Source organism: Rhinolophus hipposideros, assembly GCF_964194185.1.
Source record: "Rhinolophus hipposideros genome assembly, chromosome: 13".
Taxonomy (NCBI): domain Eukaryota; kingdom Metazoa; phylum Chordata; class Mammalia; order Chiroptera; family Rhinolophidae; genus Rhinolophus; species Rhinolophus hipposideros.
Genome location: NC_138059.1, coordinates 58,213,077 through 58,235,860, shown reverse-complemented (window position 1 = coordinate 58,235,860; position 22,784 = coordinate 58,213,077). Strand labels below are relative to the sequence as shown.

At 39.0% G+C, this 22,784-nt stretch overlaps 1 protein-coding gene across 4 annotated transcripts in view; it reads left to right on the top strand.

Annotated features, from left to right (window-relative positions):
- ASPH (aspartate beta-hydroxylase) overlaps window positions 1-22,784 on the top strand; it is a 192,461-nt gene that overhangs the window by 72,604 nt on the left and 97,073 nt on the right. For all 4 annotated transcript variants that reach the window (XM_081069791.1, XM_081069790.1, XM_081069793.1 and 1 more), the window contains 4 exons: window positions 975-1,013; window positions 1,408-1,443; window positions 5,524-5,568; window positions 15,826-15,867. In XM_081069791.1, the coding sequence (XP_080925917.1) occupies window positions 975-1,013; window positions 1,408-1,443; window positions 5,524-5,568; window positions 15,826-15,867 (162 nt within the window). The remainder of the gene's footprint in view (window positions 1-974; window positions 1,014-1,407; window positions 1,444-5,523; window positions 5,569-15,825; window positions 15,868-22,784) is intronic.

Here is a 22,784-nt window from a genome sequence, read left to right as displayed (position 1 = left end):
TATTTTTAAGTCGGTAGAGACTTGAGCATGTTTAAATACTGAGACATGGTCAGGGTGGCAGACAGAGTGAGCAAACACTTACTGCTCCTTTGTCTTACAAATGCCACTAAAAGGACAGAGCGTGATATATTAAAAATTGTCCCTTGCTCCCAGCACTGAGAGAAATATGTCTGAAAGATAACAGGTGCTCAACATTTGGTCTGTATTAAATGAACAACAGTAATAAATTTATGACCATGCTAAGAAAATAAGAAAGTTTGCTGTCGGTGTAGGAGAAGCTTTAAGGCATTTTGGAAAATGGAAATAGCAGGCATCAGATAGGTTTAGAAAGTGGTGACCCAACCAGGCATGAGAAAAGACTGCAGAGACAAGAGCCGTCTGCAGAGCAAAGCAGAGAAGCATTAAGCCCCGTGCAAGTCAATAGGAGGAGAAATGGGTGGTAGGCCATGGCTGGATTGTGAATTACAGGCCTGCCAGCTGAGCCCTCATTCTCAGAGACTGGTGCCAAGAGTGTTTGCCCCCAGGTGACGATCTGAGACGTTTTCCCTAAACAAACTTGTGGAAAACTGGGACCTAGAGTGGGGAGCGGGATTCAAGTACCTCAGAACCTCCACCACAGACACGATGAAAATAAAAAACTGAAATTCAGTGCCACCTGGGAATAAACAGATTATTGGATCCTGATAACAAATGATTGGGGAGGAACCTTAATTTTCCCCATTTTACAGGAAGGAAGCACATATAATTGCCCATCTCCTGTGCCTAACAAGTGGCTGACTTGAAATCCGGGCAGCTTCACTCACTGCAGATCAAACTCTTCCCCACCCTGCCATTTAGCGTGCCAGTGCCCATGACAGCCTCAGAGTTCAAGGATAAACTAGACATAGTTTCTGCTCTTGAAGCATACAGCCAATGTTGTGTTATAATGAGAGTTATGCACTGCTAAAGGATTCTTTTTTCTGTGTATTTTACAGTCTATGAACCATCGGAAAATGGAGGAATAGAAACTTCAGGTAAGCTTTTTCTCTAAGCATGTATTTCCCCCTGCAAGTCCCCCTTGTGTTTGTTAAAACTCATATAACTTGTGGAATAAAGATAGATGTATTAATAGTAAGAAATACACGACATTTTCAAGTCACCAAGGAAGTAATTGAATATTGTCAATATGTTTGTTCCCTACTTATGGTGCAAGTTTTATGTCAACAGGGATAATATCAGCCTGTTTGATGTATTCTTGGAATACAATTTGGCAATTAAAAGTTGATCTGCATGTATAAATACTTGTGAATCTCTGTAAGAAACCCCAGTCTACAAAGAGCCAAATTTAGGTATCTGAATGGCTATAAATTAATTCAGGGATCTAAAGGAGTTGAGTTAATGTAAGATGTGTTTGTTTTCTTTTTTTAGATAATGCTGTGGAAAATTCACACAGAATTTTAGAAGGTAAGTTGATTTCATAGAGATGGTTTTATTTTCCATATTAAAAATATGTTTACGTATTCCACAAGTATTTATTGAGCACTTTTAAATCTTTGTACAGTGCTCAGGGGGTAGGAGGATGAGAGTGAGTAAGACAGACAGAATTCCTGTTTTCATTGGGGTTGGCATTCTAGTGGCCAGATGATAAAATAATTAAAGGTTATACAAAGTACAGTAACAGATAAAAACAGGATAGTATAACAGACAATAACTGGTTAGCGTGAGGAGGGCTACTTTAAATTTCGTGAGAAAGAGTTAACCACTGGCAGAGATGGGTTGAAATTTGGGTCCATTATGTTATTCAGCTGGGAAATATATGTATTTTTTTAAATAAAGGGACGGTTTCTGAAAAATAAATATCATTGCATATATTACACAGTGGTGCTTCAACACAACTTAGATTTATATACTTTTTGGCAGTTTGTGTAGTTCTGTCACATATGTTATTTCAGCTGCTCCTCGCAGTAGATACTGAAGAGGAGGTAGGGAATATGTCACTACTTATTTTACAAGTTGACTGATGCCGGAGGGAGGTGAAGTGGCCAGAGGTGGCTAAGCGGGGATTCCTCCAGGCGTGGGGTCTGCAGTTGGCTTTGAGGTCCATGCAACTTGAGCAGCAGCAGGTTGCCGCAAGGAGCATGTAACGGGGGATTTTGCTTACAGCATTACTCTTAGGATTCATTTCTGAGCTGCTAATTGTCAATTTTCAGACTAAATATTACTGCTTTTAAGCTTGATTAGGCAGACGAGATAGTAGTAGACGACTAAAATGGGGGCAGGTAGGGAGTCGTGTGGGCAATGGGAGGTGCTATACATGCCCTCATTGTCCACTTAGCGGCCAGGAGAGTCCTGCGCAGGCGCCGTGGGACCACTGGATAAGCAGATTCATGTCTTTGTAGCGGGCTGGATTGAGTTCAGATTTTCTCCCACCTCCCATTACTTAGTTCTCTATGAAGAATATAGATAGTCTGTGAGAATCAGAAAATGGAAACCCAAAATTCCTAAGGAGAACTTCATCCAACCCACACCACAAATGGTGTTTTTATAAAAGAACTGACCTCACAATATGCAGCTTGGCCCCGCCTTTCTTGTATTGGAAATACAGTTTTCTCCTAAGACTCAAACATTTTGATAAAGCCAACCGGTAGAGGCTGTTAGGGGAGTTCCTTCTGGTGGACAGTGGGCCTCTGCACTGTACCATTAGCCCAGCCTGCACTTTCTATGGCAGCACCCGAGTGGACAGGGAGATGGAGCTCATCCTCTTTACTGCGCACCAACCTTCTCTTTCCCAGCCTTCCCTTATCTTGGCTGTTGCATCAGTATATAGTGGGATTCCCAGATGAGATGTGGGCGTCATCACTTCGTTCTCTGCCCCCTCCATCTCTATGGCCAGCCCCAAGTGCTGTTAAACAGGCGACCTAAGCGTTTCTCAAGTCCATTCTTTTCTCTGTAGCTCCAGTGATCTAGTTCAGTCCCTCATCATGTTCCTGGACAATGGCCAGAGCGTTCCAGTGAGTCTTATTAACTCATATTCTCCTGCTGCAGATCCATCTTCCACAGCGCCATTAGGACGCTCTCTTCAAAAGTACAGACCCAGCTGTATCCGTTCTGTGCTTAAACCCTTCTGTCCTTCCGCATCAGCACAGTAGCCTTACTTTCTGTTGCAGGTAACAGAAAACCGAATTTGAATTGGCATAAGCAATAAAGAGACAGGAAGATAGGTCAGCTGGGCCTTGGAGGATCTAGTAAGAAATTTGGACTATATTCTAAGTATAGCGAGAATCTATGGGAATAATTTAAGTAAGATAGGGCATAATCTGACTTTACGTTTTGAAGAATTACTTTCACATCTAGTTAGAGAATGGATTGGATGGAGCAAGAATGAAAGCAGAGACCACCCTGTTAGGAAATTATTGGGTACTAATCCAGGGAAGTGCTCATGGTGGCCTGGAGTAAGATCATGGCAGTGGAAATGGAGGGGAAAGGTTTGAACTTAAAATATGCTTTAGAATTACAACTGATGGACTTTTCTGATGTTTGTGAAGTAAGGAAGAATAAGGGGGGCTTTGGTTTCGTGTGAATAAGTGTTGTATGCTGGTGCCATTTATTGAGAAGAAATCTAGGTTGTAGAAGGAACAGGTTTACAGTAGAAAAGGCTCCATATTAAATATTTTAAATTTGGGAATTATGAGCGATACCCAGGGGGAGGTGTCAAGTGGGGAATTGGAAATGCCAATCTGAACCAGGTGGTTGAGATCTGAGATGGATGTAAGTGCTTGGGGCCATCCTCAGGAGGTGGTATTAACTTCATGGAAACGGGTGAGATCATTTTGGAGGTGAGTGCAGAGAGAGAAGACAAGCAGTCCCAGGCGGAGCTGTAAGAACTCCCAACACTGTGCGGTTTGGTGGAGCAGGAGGAAAACCAGTAGAGAAGAGCGTGCAAGAGCCAAAGTGAAGAGGGAATGTGCACCGTGCTGCTGAAATTGCCTTCCTGGACTAAGAACTAACTAATCCCTTGCGTTTGGCAGTGTGGAGGTTGTTGATTTTAGCAAAGGCTATTCGAGTAAATTAATGGGAGCGAAAGCCACACTAAAGTGGGTTTAAAAAGTCCTGGAGTAAGAAAAAGTCAGCTGTGTCAGTAGACAGCTCATTTCACGTTGTGCTGATATAATTAATTAGCTAATTCCTTTTATAAAATCCTCTTGATACATCATTACCAAAATAAATTTCAGATAAGTTTGTTAAATGTACATTTTTCAAGATAAGCTCAGAGGAAAATTTAATTTATCTTGTATAAGGCTTTCCTAGTATAACATCAATGATGAAAATAACAATGGAAGTGATACTTTGTGATGCATATAGTTTTTTCAAATGTATCTAAAATGACAAAAGTAAAAAAGAAATTTTGAGAAAAAATATTGGTGAAGTTGGTAAAGTGCTAATATGTCTCTAAATTATTAAGAACAAAATAAATAGGCAAACCATTAACAAACCAGTCACAACATGGAAAGCTAGTAAACACTAAAAGTATTGCCACTAAAAGAAGAAAATGTACCAGAATATTAATAGTTAATCAGCAGGAATATGTGTGGGTATTTTTTGTTTGTTTTCTTTTTACTTTTGTGTAAACTATTTATAAATCTCCAGTTTGGAGCATGTGTCATTCTTAATAATTACGTAGAAACAAATTAATGCCAGGAAAAAAATGATAAAAATAGCTGCATAAATATTTTGAGTTTTAGAAGACACTATTAAAAATATCTTCTTTTGACCAAAACCTGTTACAAATTTTAAGGAGCAAAAGGAAAGCTGATATAATTTTATCTCTAGATTAAGGTAATATCACATGGATTGTTTGATATGAAGATATTAATATGTGATGTAATTTTATAGAGTGAATTAGATCGATATATTATTATAAACCACTGGGTGGTGAGATCTATAGTCTCTTTTGTTGTAAGTGGTTGAAACAACCAGGGAAAAAAGACAAAATGTTAAAAATTTATATTTTTGCACATTTTTGCATTTTTGACTAGTCTCAGAATATGTTTTCTTGAGTATTGTTTTTCATAAAACTTTGATGAGGATAGTGATTTATTTTTAAGATTCTATTTCAATTTAATTTATTTGTGTTTCATTCGCATTAAAAGTAGGGTTATGAGTTAAAAAATGTTTCATGAAGAAACAGGGTTGTTTTACATGTCTTTCTTCAGCTTTCCTAACAAGTCTGATAATAAAATTGTGGTTAAAACCTAAGTTTTTTAGTTCATATCTCCTCTGCCAAGCAGTGAGTTTTGAGGTTAGTCAGTTAGACAGATAACGTGGTAAATCCTATTGTAATTAACACTGGAAAAATATACAACATTTTGAGAAGTTATAGCTAACTCTTTGTTGTGATCGTGTAAAAACCTAATGTTTTTTAATGATTGCAATTGAATCCCAAAGAAGTCTAAAAATAATCAACGTAACTTAAATACCAGCAACCTGTATTTTAAACACTGGTCAGCAATATGTAATGGATTGTAATTTTATTATTTACTGTAGAAGTACGTGTGCCCCCAACAGAAGAACAGCAGGAAATACCACCAGGTATGGCATTTTGTAAGATGTATTGCTGTTTTCTTTTTTAATTTCATTTAAAATATGCTGTTGATATTCACACTAGCTGTGTGAAATCAATCTATGAATAATAAAAGTCTTGAGAGAGAAGGATTAATTATACCTAAATTGAAAAAGAAAATTTTCTGTTTTGATCAGGTGAGCCAAAGTAATGGAAAAAATACACATCAGATTCAGTCTAGTACACATTTGTTGAGTGGGCATTTGAGGAGTATTAGTGATCAAAGTACCATATGATTTTTGCCATTATAGATGGGAGTGGAAGTTAGATTTTTATTTTCTTTCCCGCCGCCCGCCCCGTTTTTTTTGACTGACAGGCTATGTGATGGATGACACGGAATCAGAATTGCCTTAAGATGGAAGTTCCATAGCACATACATTTCTGACCTTAGTCCTCTTTCTCTCCATTTCCCATCTGCCTTGAGAGCATAATCAGTGCCCCTCGCAGGCCAGGCTGCTTGAGACTTGTTAGGACTCCCTACCTGGTCTTTCATTTCAGCCCACTGTGTTAACTCCTTTCTCCACTTTTCCCTGCCTCCCCCAACATGTTCCTCTTGTCATCAGTGAATTTAAAAAACGGAAAAAGCATTTTAACCAAGGCCTGTGCTTTCCGATGCATTTTAGAGACGGCATTAACTATACCTGCAATCAGATAGTAGGATGGAAACCTCCTGTTCTCATAGTGGGGAAAAATACTTTATTCAGAGAAGATTTTCCAAAACATCTTTTTCAAGTGTATTTCTTCTTGTGTCTGTGTTTTATTTCCATTTTTTAATTTTTGTGTCATTTATTGGTTCAATTTTAACTCATAGTTTTTGTATTATGCTGAATGTGTTTTGCAGCAATTCTGTGCATTAATTACTATTATTGATTTTGATAGAAATAATTGTACCTGCCAAAATTTATTAGATACTGTATTTCCAGGACAAAAACTTCTTGTAATTAAAGACTATTTTTATTTATACCTCAGCTCACGTTTGCTTATTTAACAGTTGGAATGTTTTAGGTTTTGATAGCTGTCATACCATGTACATTTATAAAAATATATACAAGTAATTAAGAGAACTGAACTATTGGTATTATAACATAAATGAGAAAAGGAATCCATGGAGAAATCCATCTTTTACATGATGGCTATTGGGCGTATATGTACCGTATTTTGCCCTGTATAATGCACACCTTTTTGTCCAGATTTAATTATTTTATTTATGCTTATGAGTTAAAAGTGTAACTCTAGAAATCAATAATGATATCTATGCAAATTAATACCCTGGAATATGATGATTAGTTTTGTTGAACTTACAACAAACTTGCAACGACGAAGAATTCTTGGCTTTCTGTGATGCGTAAATACAGATTTGTAACCGGTACATAAAATTTCTTATACCTTCTTGTGTTTTATAATTATTTGTTACGTAAAATTTCTTGTACCATAATATGTTAAAAAAAAATAAATGCTAAAATTCCTTTATAACACAAAAAACAACTACCTAAAAGGAAACAAATAAAAATTTGAATTAAAAAAATTAAAACAAAAGGTTTTTTCCCCTGAAAGTTTGGGCCAAAAACGTGAGTGTGCATTATATACGGGAGAGCATTATACATGGCAAAATACGGTCTATGTGTATATATTTCTATTTGGCGTTCAGGAAGGCTGCACAGAGCAAGTGGCTATTTCTGTCCTACTTTTGTAGTTTCCTCTGTATTGTTGAGTGACATGTCACAGAGCGCCTTGTTCTAGCTTGAGAGGAGGCACAGCAGGTTACTGAATTTTGCATTTTGATTATTGTTCATTCCTTTAAAGAAAATTGTTTTACAAGTATTCCTAAAAATAGTGAGTTTCTACAACATTGACTTTTTTCAATTACAGTTCATGTTTTTTAACATTGGCTTAACTTTAGTGAAGGCATGAAAGGTAACATTATTTTCGGACCAAAAAGTTCTATGTTTTATAAACTAAGCCCAAGAATTTCCTTGGAACATACATCTAAAATACCAAGTAGTTAGAGTGCTGGAATAAGGTGCTTATCTAGATGAGCTCTTTTAACAACCGAAGCACATAAAAGTGAAAATTTGATTACTATGAAGACTTCTGGGCACGTAATTAAGTTCCTAGTAAATGGTGGCTGTGGCTGTTGTTTAGTAATGAATTAGCCTTATCTGTGTGGTGGATCAGAGAAGCTGAATTCTGAAAAACCTGCTCAAGAAGTTGTAACCTGTAATTTGGTGTCATAAAATTCTGATTGACCCACTGCACAGTTATAGTTTGACCTTGCCAAAAGACAATGTAAGGCCAAGAGTTAGCAATAGTTATTTTTAATGATTGTACTCAGTCTTACTTTATATTATAATTTTATTATTCAATTTTATACTAATAGTCATAAATCTATATTCACAATCTCTTTGTACAGTAGGTTGCTTTTGTAATGGATGTGATTGCAGAAACTGTGGGTGCACTAATTGTAGGGCCTGTCTCCTTATTGCCTTTCAATCTTTAAAATTCTTTTATTCAACGGAAAACTCAAATTGAGGACTTCTGCAAAGTGCTGAATATTAGTTCACCTTTTCCTGGCCCTCAGAATTTAATTGATGATGAGTTTACCTTCCCTGATTATTATAAGACTAGGTTATACAGTCTTAATATTACTTATTCAAGTCAATAAAAAGACATATTTATTGGTGTGATAATCCCATGGGGCAGGAACTATCTATTTACCATTGTACCCAGCCATGTATTCGGGGATGGTGAATGCTAACATTATCTAGGTGCTCTTCTAAGCATATTGCATGGATTAATTCATTTAATATTTTCAGTAGTCTAAGAGATAGGCATGCTGTTATCCTCATTTTACAGAGGAGAAAATTGACGCATAGCACAGCAGAGTAACCTGCCTGAGGTCACAGAGTTGACAAGTGGTAGAACTGAAATAGGTACTTATATTCTAGCTCCAGAGTTCACACTCTCAACTGCTGAGCTCTAGAGGATTTTAAATCAACGAAGGCCTAGGAACTGATTAAGTGTTGAGAGCTGTTTTGGTCTGATGAAACTGAAGATGTGTTCTTTGGCATTTATCTCTTAATACACATTAGTGTATCAGTTAGGACTCATGAAATGTTGAAGATTAGTTATGATTCATTACAGAAAAGTAAGTTGTCCAATAGTTTAAATTTTGCTATCTTTTGTTTATATTTGTGAATTTATAAGTGCTTTGATGGTATACTCTTGGCAAGGATGTAAAAGGTCGGTCCTAGGAATTGATCGTTCTGATATTAGAAGTCAATCATTTTGAATACTAGATTTTTTAAATTGATTTTGGAGTCCCTGTTTCTTTGGTGGATTTTTACCTTTCTCCTAAAACTCTTGTTTTTACTTGAAATCATTCAGCATATGTCTAGCAATCTGACAGCTTAAATATATGTAGCACAAATTGAATGATTTATGAAGGAATCACTTAGGAAATTCATCAGAGTAAAATGTCCTGCCAAATAATACTTTAATATCATTTGATTAACTGGTTCCATCGAGAATTTTTCTGTCGTACTATACCACACACAAAAAAATTGTTTTTGTATTTTGTGATTATAATCATGTTATCCAAAATGGAGATGACACTTGTCACTCATCCCACTGTTGAATATTCTAGCAATGCTGATAGTTGCCCTCCGTTGCATCTGTCCAGAATGTTCACTCATGCTCCCCTGTCACCGGCCTTTTCTAACACTATACAATAAGGCCCATAACCCGTTTTAGGAGGCGGCACTAGGGGTCTTAGCTTATATAATAGGTGCCTAATATGCATATTATTGTTATTGATTTGATCATTTATTCAAAAAATACATATTGAGCACCTACTATGGTGCAGGCTCTGCAGCAGGGCAATGAAGATAAATGATTCACAGTACAGTCCCTGCCTCGTGGAGGTTCACAGGCCTTGGGCGTAGCGGAATAAACAGCCAGTACGATGTCCTAACTTCTCAGTGGTGTGCAGGGCAACACACAGAAGGAAGGATAATTAACTCAGCTTCTGGGGGTCGGGGGGTGAGGTAAGGCCTCCCACATGTCATGCTAGAGCCGAGTGTGGAGGTACTGGTAGCAGTAACAGGAGCTGGCAGGCGGGGAGCAGAGGAAGAAGTACTCACAGAACAAAGACCGAGACAGTGTGCCACATAAAGGTGTGAGAAGACAAGATGGGAAAGTAGGCAGGTGTCACTCTTGATCTGTCCCATATACGATGTTTAAAAATTTGAATCTGGGCCTAAAAGTGATAGGCAGCCACTGAAATATTCCAATCAGAGGAGTCACATGGTCAAACCCACTTTTGAAAAAAGCAGTCCTGCAAGGAGGTGGCAACTAGTAAGGGGACATGGATTTATCGAAGCCAGAAATGGTGGGAGCCTGAACTGTGGTAGCAGGAATTGACAGGGGGATCATTAGAGTTGGGCATAATTTTTGGGAGAGGGGGCTGTGAAGGGGTACAGTCGAGGATGTTTCCTGTGTTTCTGACTTGGATGAATGAGCGATGGAACCTTATTGGGGATGTAGAAGGCAGGCAGAGAGTGGGAGGGAGGTGACCGGCCCGTTGCTGGAGATGTTGGGTTTGCAGCTTGGAAAACCACTTCTGAGTGGAGTTGTCCTCAAACATGTAGGAGCATATATATGAATCATTCAAAATTGTACCTGAGCTTCAGTTCATTTGCCTTTTTATCAGTACTCGTCATCATACTTTGAACACGCCACCATGGTCTCGAGGTATTTTTGATTACACAGGTTACAGAAATGCTTATTCCTCTCACAGGCAAGCAATTGATAAATTCTAAGGGCACCTAAAGTCAAGCTCATGTTTTGAAGCTTTTTCTATTGATGTATAATTTACACAAGAGAAGTGTGTAAATGTTGAGCGCACAGTTTGGTGAACTTGTACATGTGTAAACATTCTTGTATCCACTACTTAGGAAGCTTCCAGCACCCCAGATAGCTCTCTCTCTTCTCCCTCTCAGGAATACCCCCGCCACAGGTCACTACTGTTCTGACCTGTGTCACCATACATGGGTTTGCCTACTTTGGAATTTAATTAAATAGAGCCATAAGTAAATTCATACACAGATACATATATACTTTTTTGTGTCTAGTTTCTGTTGCTCGACATCCTGTCTTTCAGTTTGATCTACTCTGTTATGTAAAATAATTTGGACTTATTCATTGTTATTTACTATAAATATACTACATTTCAAAACTCTATTCTACATTGATGGCTATAGTGACTGTTTCCTGATTAGTGACTGATTTTTTTGGCTGTTTTGAAGAAAGCTGCTGTAAATAGTGTTGTACATGTCTTTTGGTGGATATAAACACTCATTTCATTGGATGTATAAAAGTATGCATAGAATTCCGGGTTACACACAAACACACACATGCACATATGGAGATAGACAAATGGATGGATGGATGGATGGATAGATGGATAGATAAAGGAAGGGAGGCAGGAAGGAAGGAAAGAAGGAAGGAAACCCAGCTTTAGAAAGTATATAAAAAATTGGCTGGGCCTGTTGTGTGCCAATTCATTTTCTCTAATTGTGACATAGATCCAATGCTATGAGAGTAAAATAAATCCAGTGCTAATGTTTGCAATGAGAAAGTATTTGCAAAAATTTGGGCAGCATTGAATTTTACTTCTTTTAAAATCCTGTCTTTTTTTTTTTTTTTTTTACTGACCATTTATATTGTCAATTACATTCAAATTGGCGTAAAATTATGAAAGTAATATATTTTAATTGCAACTTACAGTATGCAGTTGCACCTTGAAAATCCTTCCTAAATTTGTTTTTCAAATATCATACTAGATTTTTTCTCTCTACTATGTTTCTTTTTAATACAGTGAAAATATTGATGGGAGAAAGAAATTAATGCTTGGATTTCTCAAAGGATCAAAATTCTTAAATTCAGTTGTAATTCTCAGATGCTCCAAAGAACCTCAAATTTTCATCAACAGCTTTGCAAGTTAGCCCAGGAATTTCTGTAGGTAGTTAATCATTCTGTTATCACGTTGCCCTTCAAAGCAACAACACAGAAGCCGAAAAAGCATTACTTCCGTTGGTGGGTTTTTTAAGTCAAATGAAAATGAAGCAATTTCACAGTCTCTGTGTGGTTGGTCCTTTAATTTAGATTTCCCCTTATTTTTGCAGATACTTAAAGCTTCAGAAAGACTGCCCCCACTACCACAAGAGGACCAGCCTAACCATACGCTCCAAAAGATGGCTGTGATAGATCTTGTGAAGTCATTACTGAGCAGACCAAGATCTTTGGGAATGAACACTAAAGATGTTTTGAATGAATCATAGTCCACTGGCATTTTAGTGTTTTGTTTTTTTGTTTTTGTTTTTTTGTTTTTTTGTTTTTTAGAAACAAAAATTACATGTAATGTTACATTCCTGCATGTCCTTTCTTGATAGCATTAGTGACTCCATTGCATTTCTTTTGTGTGTGACACAGCTGTTCATCCTCCCTGCATTGATGTGTGCTTCCCAGACAACATTGAATACTTATATGGATGTCGCCGCAATTGTCTTGGCAGGGTTTTAATATATATTACTAAGAATTAACACTAATTCTTGGACTGACTTGTGCAAACTGCGTTAAACGGGATTTAAAGCCGTTAGGAGTACTTTGCATTAGCACTCTTAACACTAATAGAGGTCATCGTTAGCTGTTAAGATTTGAGTTGTATATATCTGCACTGATATCCTTTTAAAAGTGTTTCCATTAGCTTCGAGTAGTCAGAGTAAAACTCAAACTTTGAGGTTCCTGTAGCTTTTAGCTCGTTAAATAGAAAAAAAATAATATTTCAGTGAACATTTTAAATTATGATGGTTAATTTATTTTTCAGAGAGAGGGAAAAACTAAAATTCCTTGTTAGGGCCTAGAGAAAAGGAATGGCCTGCTATATCATGCAAAAGTGCTTTTTGGCACCTCAGATTAATCATGTAATAGCTGTCGTCCATTCAGTATTTGTTTAAATTTTAGAAAATCTATGTAAATTACCGGTGCATACCTTACAGATTGTTCTGCATTTAGTTGATTAAGTAATGCCCTCACCACTAAAGAGACAGCGGCGCTCTTACTAACTAAAGTCGGTGTCGCGTGGAGCTGGATTGATTTAGGATGTGAAAAGCACTCACAGAGCCAAATGCCTGCTGCTAGTTCACAGCGTATGAGCCTTGTCCTTTCTACACTGAAGAGTTTCTTCTGTTTTTAACATGGTTTATTTGTGGCTCAGAAATAGTGGCCATGGTGAAAATACTCACTTGTTAGCAAAGAAGGTAGCTACAGCATCCTTTTGAAAGGACCATGAGCTATATGAAAAAGCCGTAAGAAGTGGTTTCATTTATATGTCAGGAGTAGCTCTTGATTATGTTAACATTGTTTTAAGATAAAGTTATGTTTTTTTTTTGCTCTTAGGGTTAAAATCAAAGAGTTTATATTTTTGTCATTACAGATCATAGTTATAATGTAGTAAGTTATGCATGCCGACCCAGTGTGTAGTGAAATCCCTAATAATAAGTAAGAAAAGCAATAATTTTCTAAAGCTGTGATATGGGTAATAGAGAGTTGCTTCTCAGATTCTAATAAAGCTCTTAATTCATATTGTGAATTATACAACACTACTTTTATAAAGCCATATTTTTTTAGGGGCACTTAGGAGTGACATGGAACAGAGAAATGAGTAAAATAGATTCTACTGGATTTTTGTATATAATCATCTCTAGAACTCTAGAAATACAGGATTCATTATGTTGTGGTCAACTTCAAATACTTTTAATTCCAAATATCTGACTTTATGAGCCTTGCCTTTACAAATACATGCCATGCTGGGCAACATCAGTGGATTTTCTAAAAATAATGTAAATGTCTTCTGTTTAATGTTATTTGAGTGCAATAAAACGCAGAAGAATTCTTCTCTATATTGTCGTTATTCTGAAGTATATTATTTTTTTATTTTGTTACATAATAAAATCAGTTCATTTTATACTTACTGGTGTTTTAGAATAGTATAGCATTTTTGATGACTAAAATCACAAAGGACAACCTTCAACCCCTTTCCCAACCTATTTCTAATAGGTAATGTTTATTTTGTTTAACATTTACAATTACTCTACATCTACAGGGGCAGGATTACAATGAAATAGCCCATGTATCCATCCTTTGCAGGTTTTGTTCAGTTCTAGGAGTCTGAGTAATTTCCTGGTGAGGCCACCCTATCTCCCCTGTACCATTCTGTGAAGATATTAACATTAGCCTGGGGAATTGAGCTTCTGAGATTCCAGAAAGTATTGTTTTCTCTTACATCCCCAGAAGAAACAATTAAAATAAGACTTGAAACTAAGGGTAAACAGACTCACTTTCACTGCTAAATGCTTCATGTATGTTAGGGAGTTGAGTTTTCCCAAGAGATGGGGGTCCCTGCTTGCAGACAAGAAAACTGAGGGTCCGAGACGCTGAACACCCTGCCTGCCCAAGGCCATTCATGGTATTCTCGAGTGAACGCGTGGGTACCAGATGACAGGTCACGGGGGGATGTGGAGGCGTTGCTGATACCACCAAGAAGAGAGCTTGCCGAGATTTTTGATGCTTTTCTTCAATCCTGTATCTCTGATGCCTATGAGAGTGCACCCTATTAAGTGAGGCACTGCCTAAGTTTATGACAAGGAGGTTATAGTTAATAAGATCAATAAGTTGTTTGTTTCGTTTTGTTTGGTTTTTATCCTGGCCACCTCCTGCAGCACTGGCCAGAAAGTGTATGGCAGTCAAATTCCTAAAACTCACTCTTTGCAACAGTCTGGTCTTTTGCACTTCTCTTTCAAAGAAGGTAGAAAATGGCACCGTGGGAAGATCATATGCTTTGAAATGATATAAACCACTGACCTCGAGAACTTGATGTGCTCTACTCTCTCAGTCTCAGCTTCCTCCTTTGCACAGAGTAGAAGACCAGACCTTCCCTCAGGGTGTCAGGGACAAGAGGCATATGTAATATACTTAGCACTAAGCCTGGCACACTAGCTTTTGACGCTAGTTCCCTTCCTATCACCTAGGGTTTCACAGGATAAAAATTCTTGACCCGCCAAAATTTCTTTCTTGCATCACGAGCCTGCCTCAGATTTGCTTTTGTTCCCACCCCACCCCACCCCTGAAAAATGAAATGTTTTATATGAATGAAGGTAGGAAACGGGACCAAAAAATTGGGTGATCTGTGATTGTATCCCCACCCCCACCCTGGTCTGTACCCACACCTTCTCATGTCTACTATGGGGAAAGGACAGAGTCTGATTTTTATCAGTCTCCCAAACTGCCCATCCCCACTCCAACACATATGTGTTCACACATGTTCCTAGAAATACCCAAAAATTCCTGGGACTAATCAACTGGTCTACCTTGAAAATTTACTAGACACTAATCTGTACTAAACAGTAGGCCAGTGTGAGGTTATAGATGCAGAAGTTTGTTTAGAATCACACGGTCAGATTATGTGCTGTTGTCTTTCATGCGGGTTGGATGTTCTTTGGCAGGTCCAGGTTCTTAGTGGGTTTCACTGTGCTTTGTAACCCCGTTTGTGGGAGAGACACTAACTGTGGTTCACCTAGTGAAAGGATGAGAGAGGTAGGCTCTCAAGCCCGTCTCAACTCCTCAGCAGGTGAACTACAGCACACCTGGGCTCAGTGCAGGCACCCCCATTGGCTCACCTGTGTACATGTGAAGTCCTGAGAGGAACAAGACTAGTGTCCCCAGAGTATGACATGCATTCCTTTAAAGCTCACCATGCCTATTATAAAGCAGTCTTATGTTTTTAGGAGATAATAAAAAATATTGAGCAACCCTTGACATGGGCTTCTCCCTATCCCAGTTTGCCTTCGTACTCATAGAGGCGCTTAGAGGAGGTGAACGTGACCCACACCAATTCTCATATCGATGCGGACCAGGTAGCCTGGCACCTGATACCTAGGTACTGCTCGGTGACTTTTAAAAGTAATTCAAATGAGTCTAATCTTAACATTTTGTGACAAATGTCACGTGTAAAGAATTCAGGATTTTGGAATACTGAATTGTTTGCCCAGAAATATTTTTCTTAAATTATATTGACTTGAATTCATTTAAATATAGTCCTATATTATGAGATACTGAATGATGACTTGACTTTCACAGTACTTAAACTTTGTCGTATCTTTACTTTTCAGAAACAAATCGGAGAACGGATGACCCAGAACAAAAAGAAAAAGGTGAGATTATCAAATAACCAGCATTTTAAATATATGTCTGAAAAACTCATCATACCATCCATAACCAAAATGATGATTTTTATTTTATATCACTAGTTAAAGCTAATGGGTCTGTTATTTCAATGACTTTGTCAACAAACATTTATTAATATTCTATATAAACATTTAGAGCTAAGTCTCTGGAGAGAGATTACCTGGCTTCTAATCCTTATTTGGCCATTTGCTATGTGTCCTTGAGAATGACTTAACCTCTGTGCCTCAGTTTCCTCTTCTGTCACATAAGAATAGTATTGCCAACTTCAGAAACCATAAGAGTATTGTTTCCACGATAGTAATTAAGTGAAAATACAGGGAAAGTGCTTAAAGTAGCGTCTAGTACAGGCAAAGCTCTCAGAAAATGTTAAATGGTATTTATTGTCACCTATGTTGGCAACTGTGCTACCATGTTTCCCCGAAAATAAGGCCTAGCCAGACAGTCAGCTCTAATGCATCTTTTGGAGCAAAAATTAATATAAGACTGGTCTTATTTTACTATAAGACCGGGTCTTTATAATATAATATAATATAACATAACATAACATAACATAACATAACATAACATAACATAATATAATATATGATAAAATATAATTAATATAATATAATACTGGGTATTATATTAATTTTTGCTCCAAAAGATGCATTAGAGCTGATTGTCTGGCTAGGTCTTATTTTTGGGGAAACAGGGTAGGTACAGAGATCCAAAGATTCCTAGAATGCATTGTGTTTTCTGAAGGAACTCCAAATTGTTGGAAAGAAAGATATGCAAACAAAGTTACATCCATATAGAAGACCATTTCTGCCTCTCAAGAGTTTATTACAAAGGCATTCTAATAAATTTAATAACCCAGTACAACTTTAACTCTCATAAACATTCCTAAACTTCAATTGAGGAGATATTTTTTTAAATTAAACTTTATTGGGTTGACATGGTTAGTAAAGTTACATAGATTTTGGATGTACAATTCTGTAATACATCATCTATGTGTATCACATTGTGTGTTCACCAGAGGAGTTATTTGTAAAGTTAAAAAACTATATGAAGTATCACAGAGTAGTGGTTACACTTTCAGGATCAACTGAATGATAAAATCTTCCATGATTACACAGTATTACAATTTCAGGAATGCCTGTAATCTCTAGTGGTGAAAAGTGTCTGCATTGAAAAGACACAGGACTCATAGTATACAGGATCTAACCTACTCAGTATGTAAGTAATATTTGGCGAGCATATGGAGTTGCTGAACCCAGGCCATAATTATGTAGCCCTTAGGCTAGGAAGTAGGCATCTAGCTCATGCATTTTTTTTTCTGACTGATTGTTTTTAATTTTTTATCAAAGTTATATGGAGATATAGTTTTAAAAGTTATGACTTAAAGAAAAGCAGTAGTCTTCTACCTTACTACTCTCTATCCATGAATTCCATTCCCAACTTTCTTTCAGTGGTTTCCTCTAGTACTTACCTACCCGTGACTAAATGTCTGGTTAATTCTGCCTTTCCTCAATATCAGAAATTCTCGGTTGTCTCTTGTGTATAGATGACTGGGATTTATCTCAATCATCAAGCTGTCCATGCTGCCTTACCTCCCCAATCGTCCAGTGTATTTTTTTTTTTTAAGATTTTACTGGGGAAGGGGAACGGGACTTTATTGGGGAACAGTGTGTACTTACAGGCCTTTTTTTTCCAAGTCAAGTTGTTGTCCTTTCAATCTTAGTTGTGGAGGGTGCAGCTCAGCTCCAGGTCCAGTTGCCAGTGCTAGTTGCAGGGGGCGCAGCCCACCATCCCTTGTGGGAGTCGAACCAGCAACCTTGTGGTTGAGAGGACGCGCTCCAACCAACTGAGCTATCTGGGAGCTCAGCAGCAGCTCAGCTCAAGATGCCTTGTTCAATCTTAGTTGCAGGGGGTGCTGGCAATTCATCCCCTGTGGGACTCGAGGAGTTGAACTGGCAACCTTGTGGTTGAGAGCCCACTGGCCCATGTGGGAATCCTTGACATACTCTATTAGATAGTGATAAGCACTGGGGAGAAAAAAACAGCAGGGAGGAGAGTAGCAGCAGCTTTTGCGAGAACTAACCTCTTCTACTCCAGATCACTTCCTTCACTTGGCCCACCCGATAGCACATTCTCTTGGCTTGTCCCCTGCTCTGTATTCTTTGCTTTTTCTCACAATCTTTGGACAGAAGCCCCACATCTCCCTGACTGTCAATCATCTGAGTGCCCCAGGGCTCAGTCTTCAGAGAGTTTCTCTTTACACACACTCCTTGATGATCTTGTCTAATCTCATGGCTTTAAATATCTCAGTAAGTCAAAGATTACCACATTCCCCTGCAGCTTGGGTCTCTTCCCTGAACTCTAGGCTGGTATATCCAGCTGTCTGCCCGATGTCTACCTGATGATCAGCAAATCCTGTCACCTTCCCCAGAATATATCTGGATTCCAACTACTTCCTGCCACCGTCACCCACTCCCCCCAGGTTCTGGCCACCGCCATCTTTTGCATGGATTGTTCCAGTTGCCTCCTCTCTGCTTCCACCTTTGTCTCTATAATCTTCCTCAAGACAGCAGTAGCCACACTGACGCTTGAAACCTAAGTTGTATCATGTTGCTGAGATGTCTCCAGCATCTGCCTGTCTTCCTCAGAGTAAAAACAAAGTCCTCTGCAGTGGTTTACACAATCTGTCCTCTCTGCTTCCTCTTCCACTGGTTTCCTTCCCAGACTCATGAACTGGAACTCCTTCCTTTGCTGACTCGACTCCAGCTACACCCACTTCCCTGCCAAGCACGCACTGGACTCGGGGCCTTTGCACAGGCCATTCCCCGCCAGGCTGAACATTCTCCCCCAGATCCCTACCTGGCTTGCTGCTTTTCCCTTCTTTCTCGCCTGTTGCCCTCTCAGGGTGCCTCCTTACCCATCTTATTTCAGTTGGCAACCCTCTTACGCTCTATTCCATTTCTTTGCTGTGTTTTCTCCGTGGCAATTACCACCGTGCAATTGTATTTGATAGTTTGAATCTTTAGTGTTTATTTTCTGAACTTCCCCCTGGAATCAGGTTTTATCTATTTGCTCACTGCTGCATTGCGTGTGCCTGACAAATAGGAGGAAGTCAGTAAATATTTGTTGAATGCATTTCTATTATTTTTTAATGACTAGAATAGACATTAGAGGCTCTATAAGACCCAAAGTAGTAAGAACCAGAGCCACATAGCATTCCTAGGATAAAAATATATGGGAGACCAGAAACTTGAATGGGAGAGCCAAAACTATGGGAAATCTATGGGAGACCAAACACTTTGGTCACGCTGGGGTAAGAAGACACAGCTGTTGTCATCCCTAAAGACACCAGAGCGATTGTGTGGTTTTCTCTGTGATTGATGTGGTCTCAGTAGACCCATGAACTCATCATCTTCATGCTCTTTGGAGCACAGAATTATCAAGGAGAAGAAAACCTGTATTTAAAAACTCTGTAACCTTCCGTTTCTTGGTCCAGAAACGAGGATAGTGATTCTCATGTGTCATAGGGTATACTTCATTGCAGAAGGATGAAAAGAAAATAATAATCTGTAAATAATAAATGCAATCTGCTACTATTATCAATATCTAAACTTACTATCCAAATATTCAAATATTTGCATGCCTGCTACTTGCCAGGCACTATTCTAGGCAAGTGGATAAAGGTGAGAGTAAGACAGACAAGGTTCCTGCTTTTACAGCCATCACATCTCACCAGGGGTCCTGCAGCACACAAAAACTGAACCAGTGATAGTTTCCTTCTCTGAAGGAAACAGTAGGAGATTTGGGGGTGGGGGGATCAGTGAATAAGGGAGGGAGGTCTCCGAGGAGGTTAGTGATTCCATCAATGCGGCTCTGTGAACCCTCAGCCAAGAGCGCTCTGAGCACAGTCTGTGCAAATGTCCTGAGGTTGGAATGAAGGCCCTGAGAAGCTGACACACCCGGAATAAACTAAAAGCATGTGTGATGCAGTCAGAGAAAGTCAGGGACCAGAGTATGGCAGCGAGTCTGGACGTTTTTCCTTCATGCAGTGGGACACCTTACCCAGCCCATACGAGTGTCTGTGCAAATCAGAACCTTTCTCATTCACACACTGACTGGTCACACTGACTGGTTGGTTTGCTTCTGGGTAGGCCACCCCAGCCCATTCTTACAGAGGTGGAGACACAGGAGGGTGGGTTATGGGCATCATTTATTGCAGGTGGTGAACACATGCGAGCCCTGTCCCAGACTGCCACTCACAGCGTTACTGGGAGCCACATAACGCTGCTCACTCTCCGGAAGCTCCATTTCATCCTTAGGGGCCGTGCCCCCCTCTGCACTGCCCCATGTACTCTGCACAGCTTTCTGCTCCAGGGGTTCCGATCCTACAGGGAATTTTCTAAGGCAGTGGGCTGGGCTCTCTTGGCTATTTCTTCACAGAAACAGTGGAATTCGTGCAATAGCTTCTCTTGATGGTTCATCACTCTCAGTCATGGAAAACTGACAGTTTATGTCAGTACCAAGCACAGGATATTTGTGACTACAGTATTTTGTTGAGTGTGAAATGCAGGCATAAATGTTACTACAGATTCATTGAAAACCCTGTTTGACCAAATTGTCAGGTTTGGGAATTCCATTGACTTTTTACCCAGATGTATATGATGCTGTTAACTGATAGGGGAGAGCGAAGGGGAACTCTTCCATTTTTGGAAAAGGTAGTGAAAACATCAGACATGTTTTGATAGTCAGACTTTAGTTTCATCATATGGAAATGGAGGTGTTTTTATGGTAATTATGAATTTTTCTGAGGTTGAATTATTAGATTGCCTAATTTTCCACTTGTATTATCTTTCCTCCATTGTATTGATGAGGAAATATTGGTGATAGTGGGAAGGTTTTGTTTTTACTAAGAATTAAAAATTATATGATTCCTTTCTTTTAGAGAATTGTATTTAGTTGATTTTGATAGAGTCACGGGTTTGGGATAGGGTTTATTCCAAAATAGGCCCTCATTTGGAGATGCCAGGTTCTTAAATCAGATTATTTATTTCTGTTTTAGATAAAATTGCTATATCAGTTTCTCCCCACTGGATGTCATCTTTTCCCACATATTCCATATTCCATAACCATAAAATACGAGTGTGAACTACAAAGTAAGGCAGTGCAAAAATGGCTTATTAGATGTCGAATTAAACACTTATTTTTTATTCATTTAGTTAATAACATATTTGAGTACCTACTGTGTACCAGGCCCTGTTTTAGGCACCAGGGCCAAAACAGTCAATAAAAACAAAGCCCAGTTCTCATGGTACTTACAGTGTGTGTGTGTGTGTGTGTGTGTGTGTGTGTGTGTAGATATGTGATTAGAATATAATAGGCAGTGGTAACTGGAAAGGAATATAAAATAGGAAAAGAGTGCAGAGAATGATGGTGGGCAGGGTGTTGCTCTGACAGATAGGCCTCTGGGACAGTGACATTTGGAGATGCAAGGGAGTGAGCCACCTACTTGGGAGAAGACAGCAATAGCACATTCCCAGTCCTTAAGGGGAGATGTGCTTAGCATATGTGAGGATTAGCGAGGCCAGTATGGTCGGTGAGGAGATTGTGAGGAGAGAGAGGAGTGTTTGAGATCACAGGGGTGGCAAAGTCCCTGTCACCAAGGTTCTTTGAAGAAGGGCTTTGTAGGGACGGACAGGTGGCTCAGTTGGTTAGAGCGTGAGCCCTGGGCCATAGGGCTGCCAGTTCGATTCACACATGGGCCAGAAAGCTGCGCCCTCCACAACTAAAATGAAGTCAGTGATCTGCCGCCGAGCTCCCTGATGGCCATACGGCTAACTTGCTTCCCACAAGGGATGGTGGGCTCCGCCCCCTGCAACTAACAATGGCAAATGGACCCAGAGCTGAACTACGCCCGGCACAACTATGATTGAAAGGACAACTTGACTTGGATGGAGCTGATGAGTCCTGGGAAAAACACACCACTGTTCCCCAATAAAAATAAAAAATAAAAAGAAGGGCTTTGTATGTCATCTTGAGAGATGCTGGGAGCCACTGGGAGATTCCGAGCTGAAACTACTGTGATCTACCTTATGGTTTTTTTGTTTGTTTTGTTTCGTTTTTAAACTTTTTTTATTTAAATCAGGGAATATTGGGGAACAATGTGTTTCTCCAAGGCCCATCAGCTCCGAGTCATTGTCCTTCAATCTAGTTGTGGAGGGCTCAGCTCAGCTCCAAGTCCAGTGGCCGTTTTCAAACTTTAGTTGCAGGGAGTTGCAGCCCACCATCCCCTGGAGGGAATCGAACCGACAAACTTGTTGTTGAGAGCTTGCGCTCTAACCTCCTGAGCCATCCGGCCGCCCTGCCTTATATTTTAAAAGCTGATTCTGGCACGATGGGAAGCAGGGCGACCACTTAGAAGATGATTGCAGTAGTCCAGGAGAGAGATGATAAAGGCAGGGTTTAGGGTGTGGGGTAGAGGTGGTGAGTGGTGGTTAGATCTGCCTCTATTCACATGTCAAGTCATTATCTGCTAATGGATAGGCTATGGGGCACGAGAGAGAAGTCAAAACTGACTCTAAGCTTCTGCAAAAGGTGTGCTTTAACAAATTCAGGGAATATAAAAGTATGGAATATGTTACTGATTTAATATATATCAAATGTCAGTTAATATTTGAGGATTTGTGAGCCTTTAAAGAAATTTGAGGAACAAGAGGATACTCGTGCCTGAAAAAAGGAAATGTGTTTTTGCTTGTGTGTGTGTGTGTATGTGTGTGTGTGTGTGTGTGTTAGAATTGTGTTTGGATCAGAAATTTTTATTTGATTTAGACTAATGTTTAATATCCCATTATATTATTCATTACAATTAAGGCTATGCTGAAGCTATATT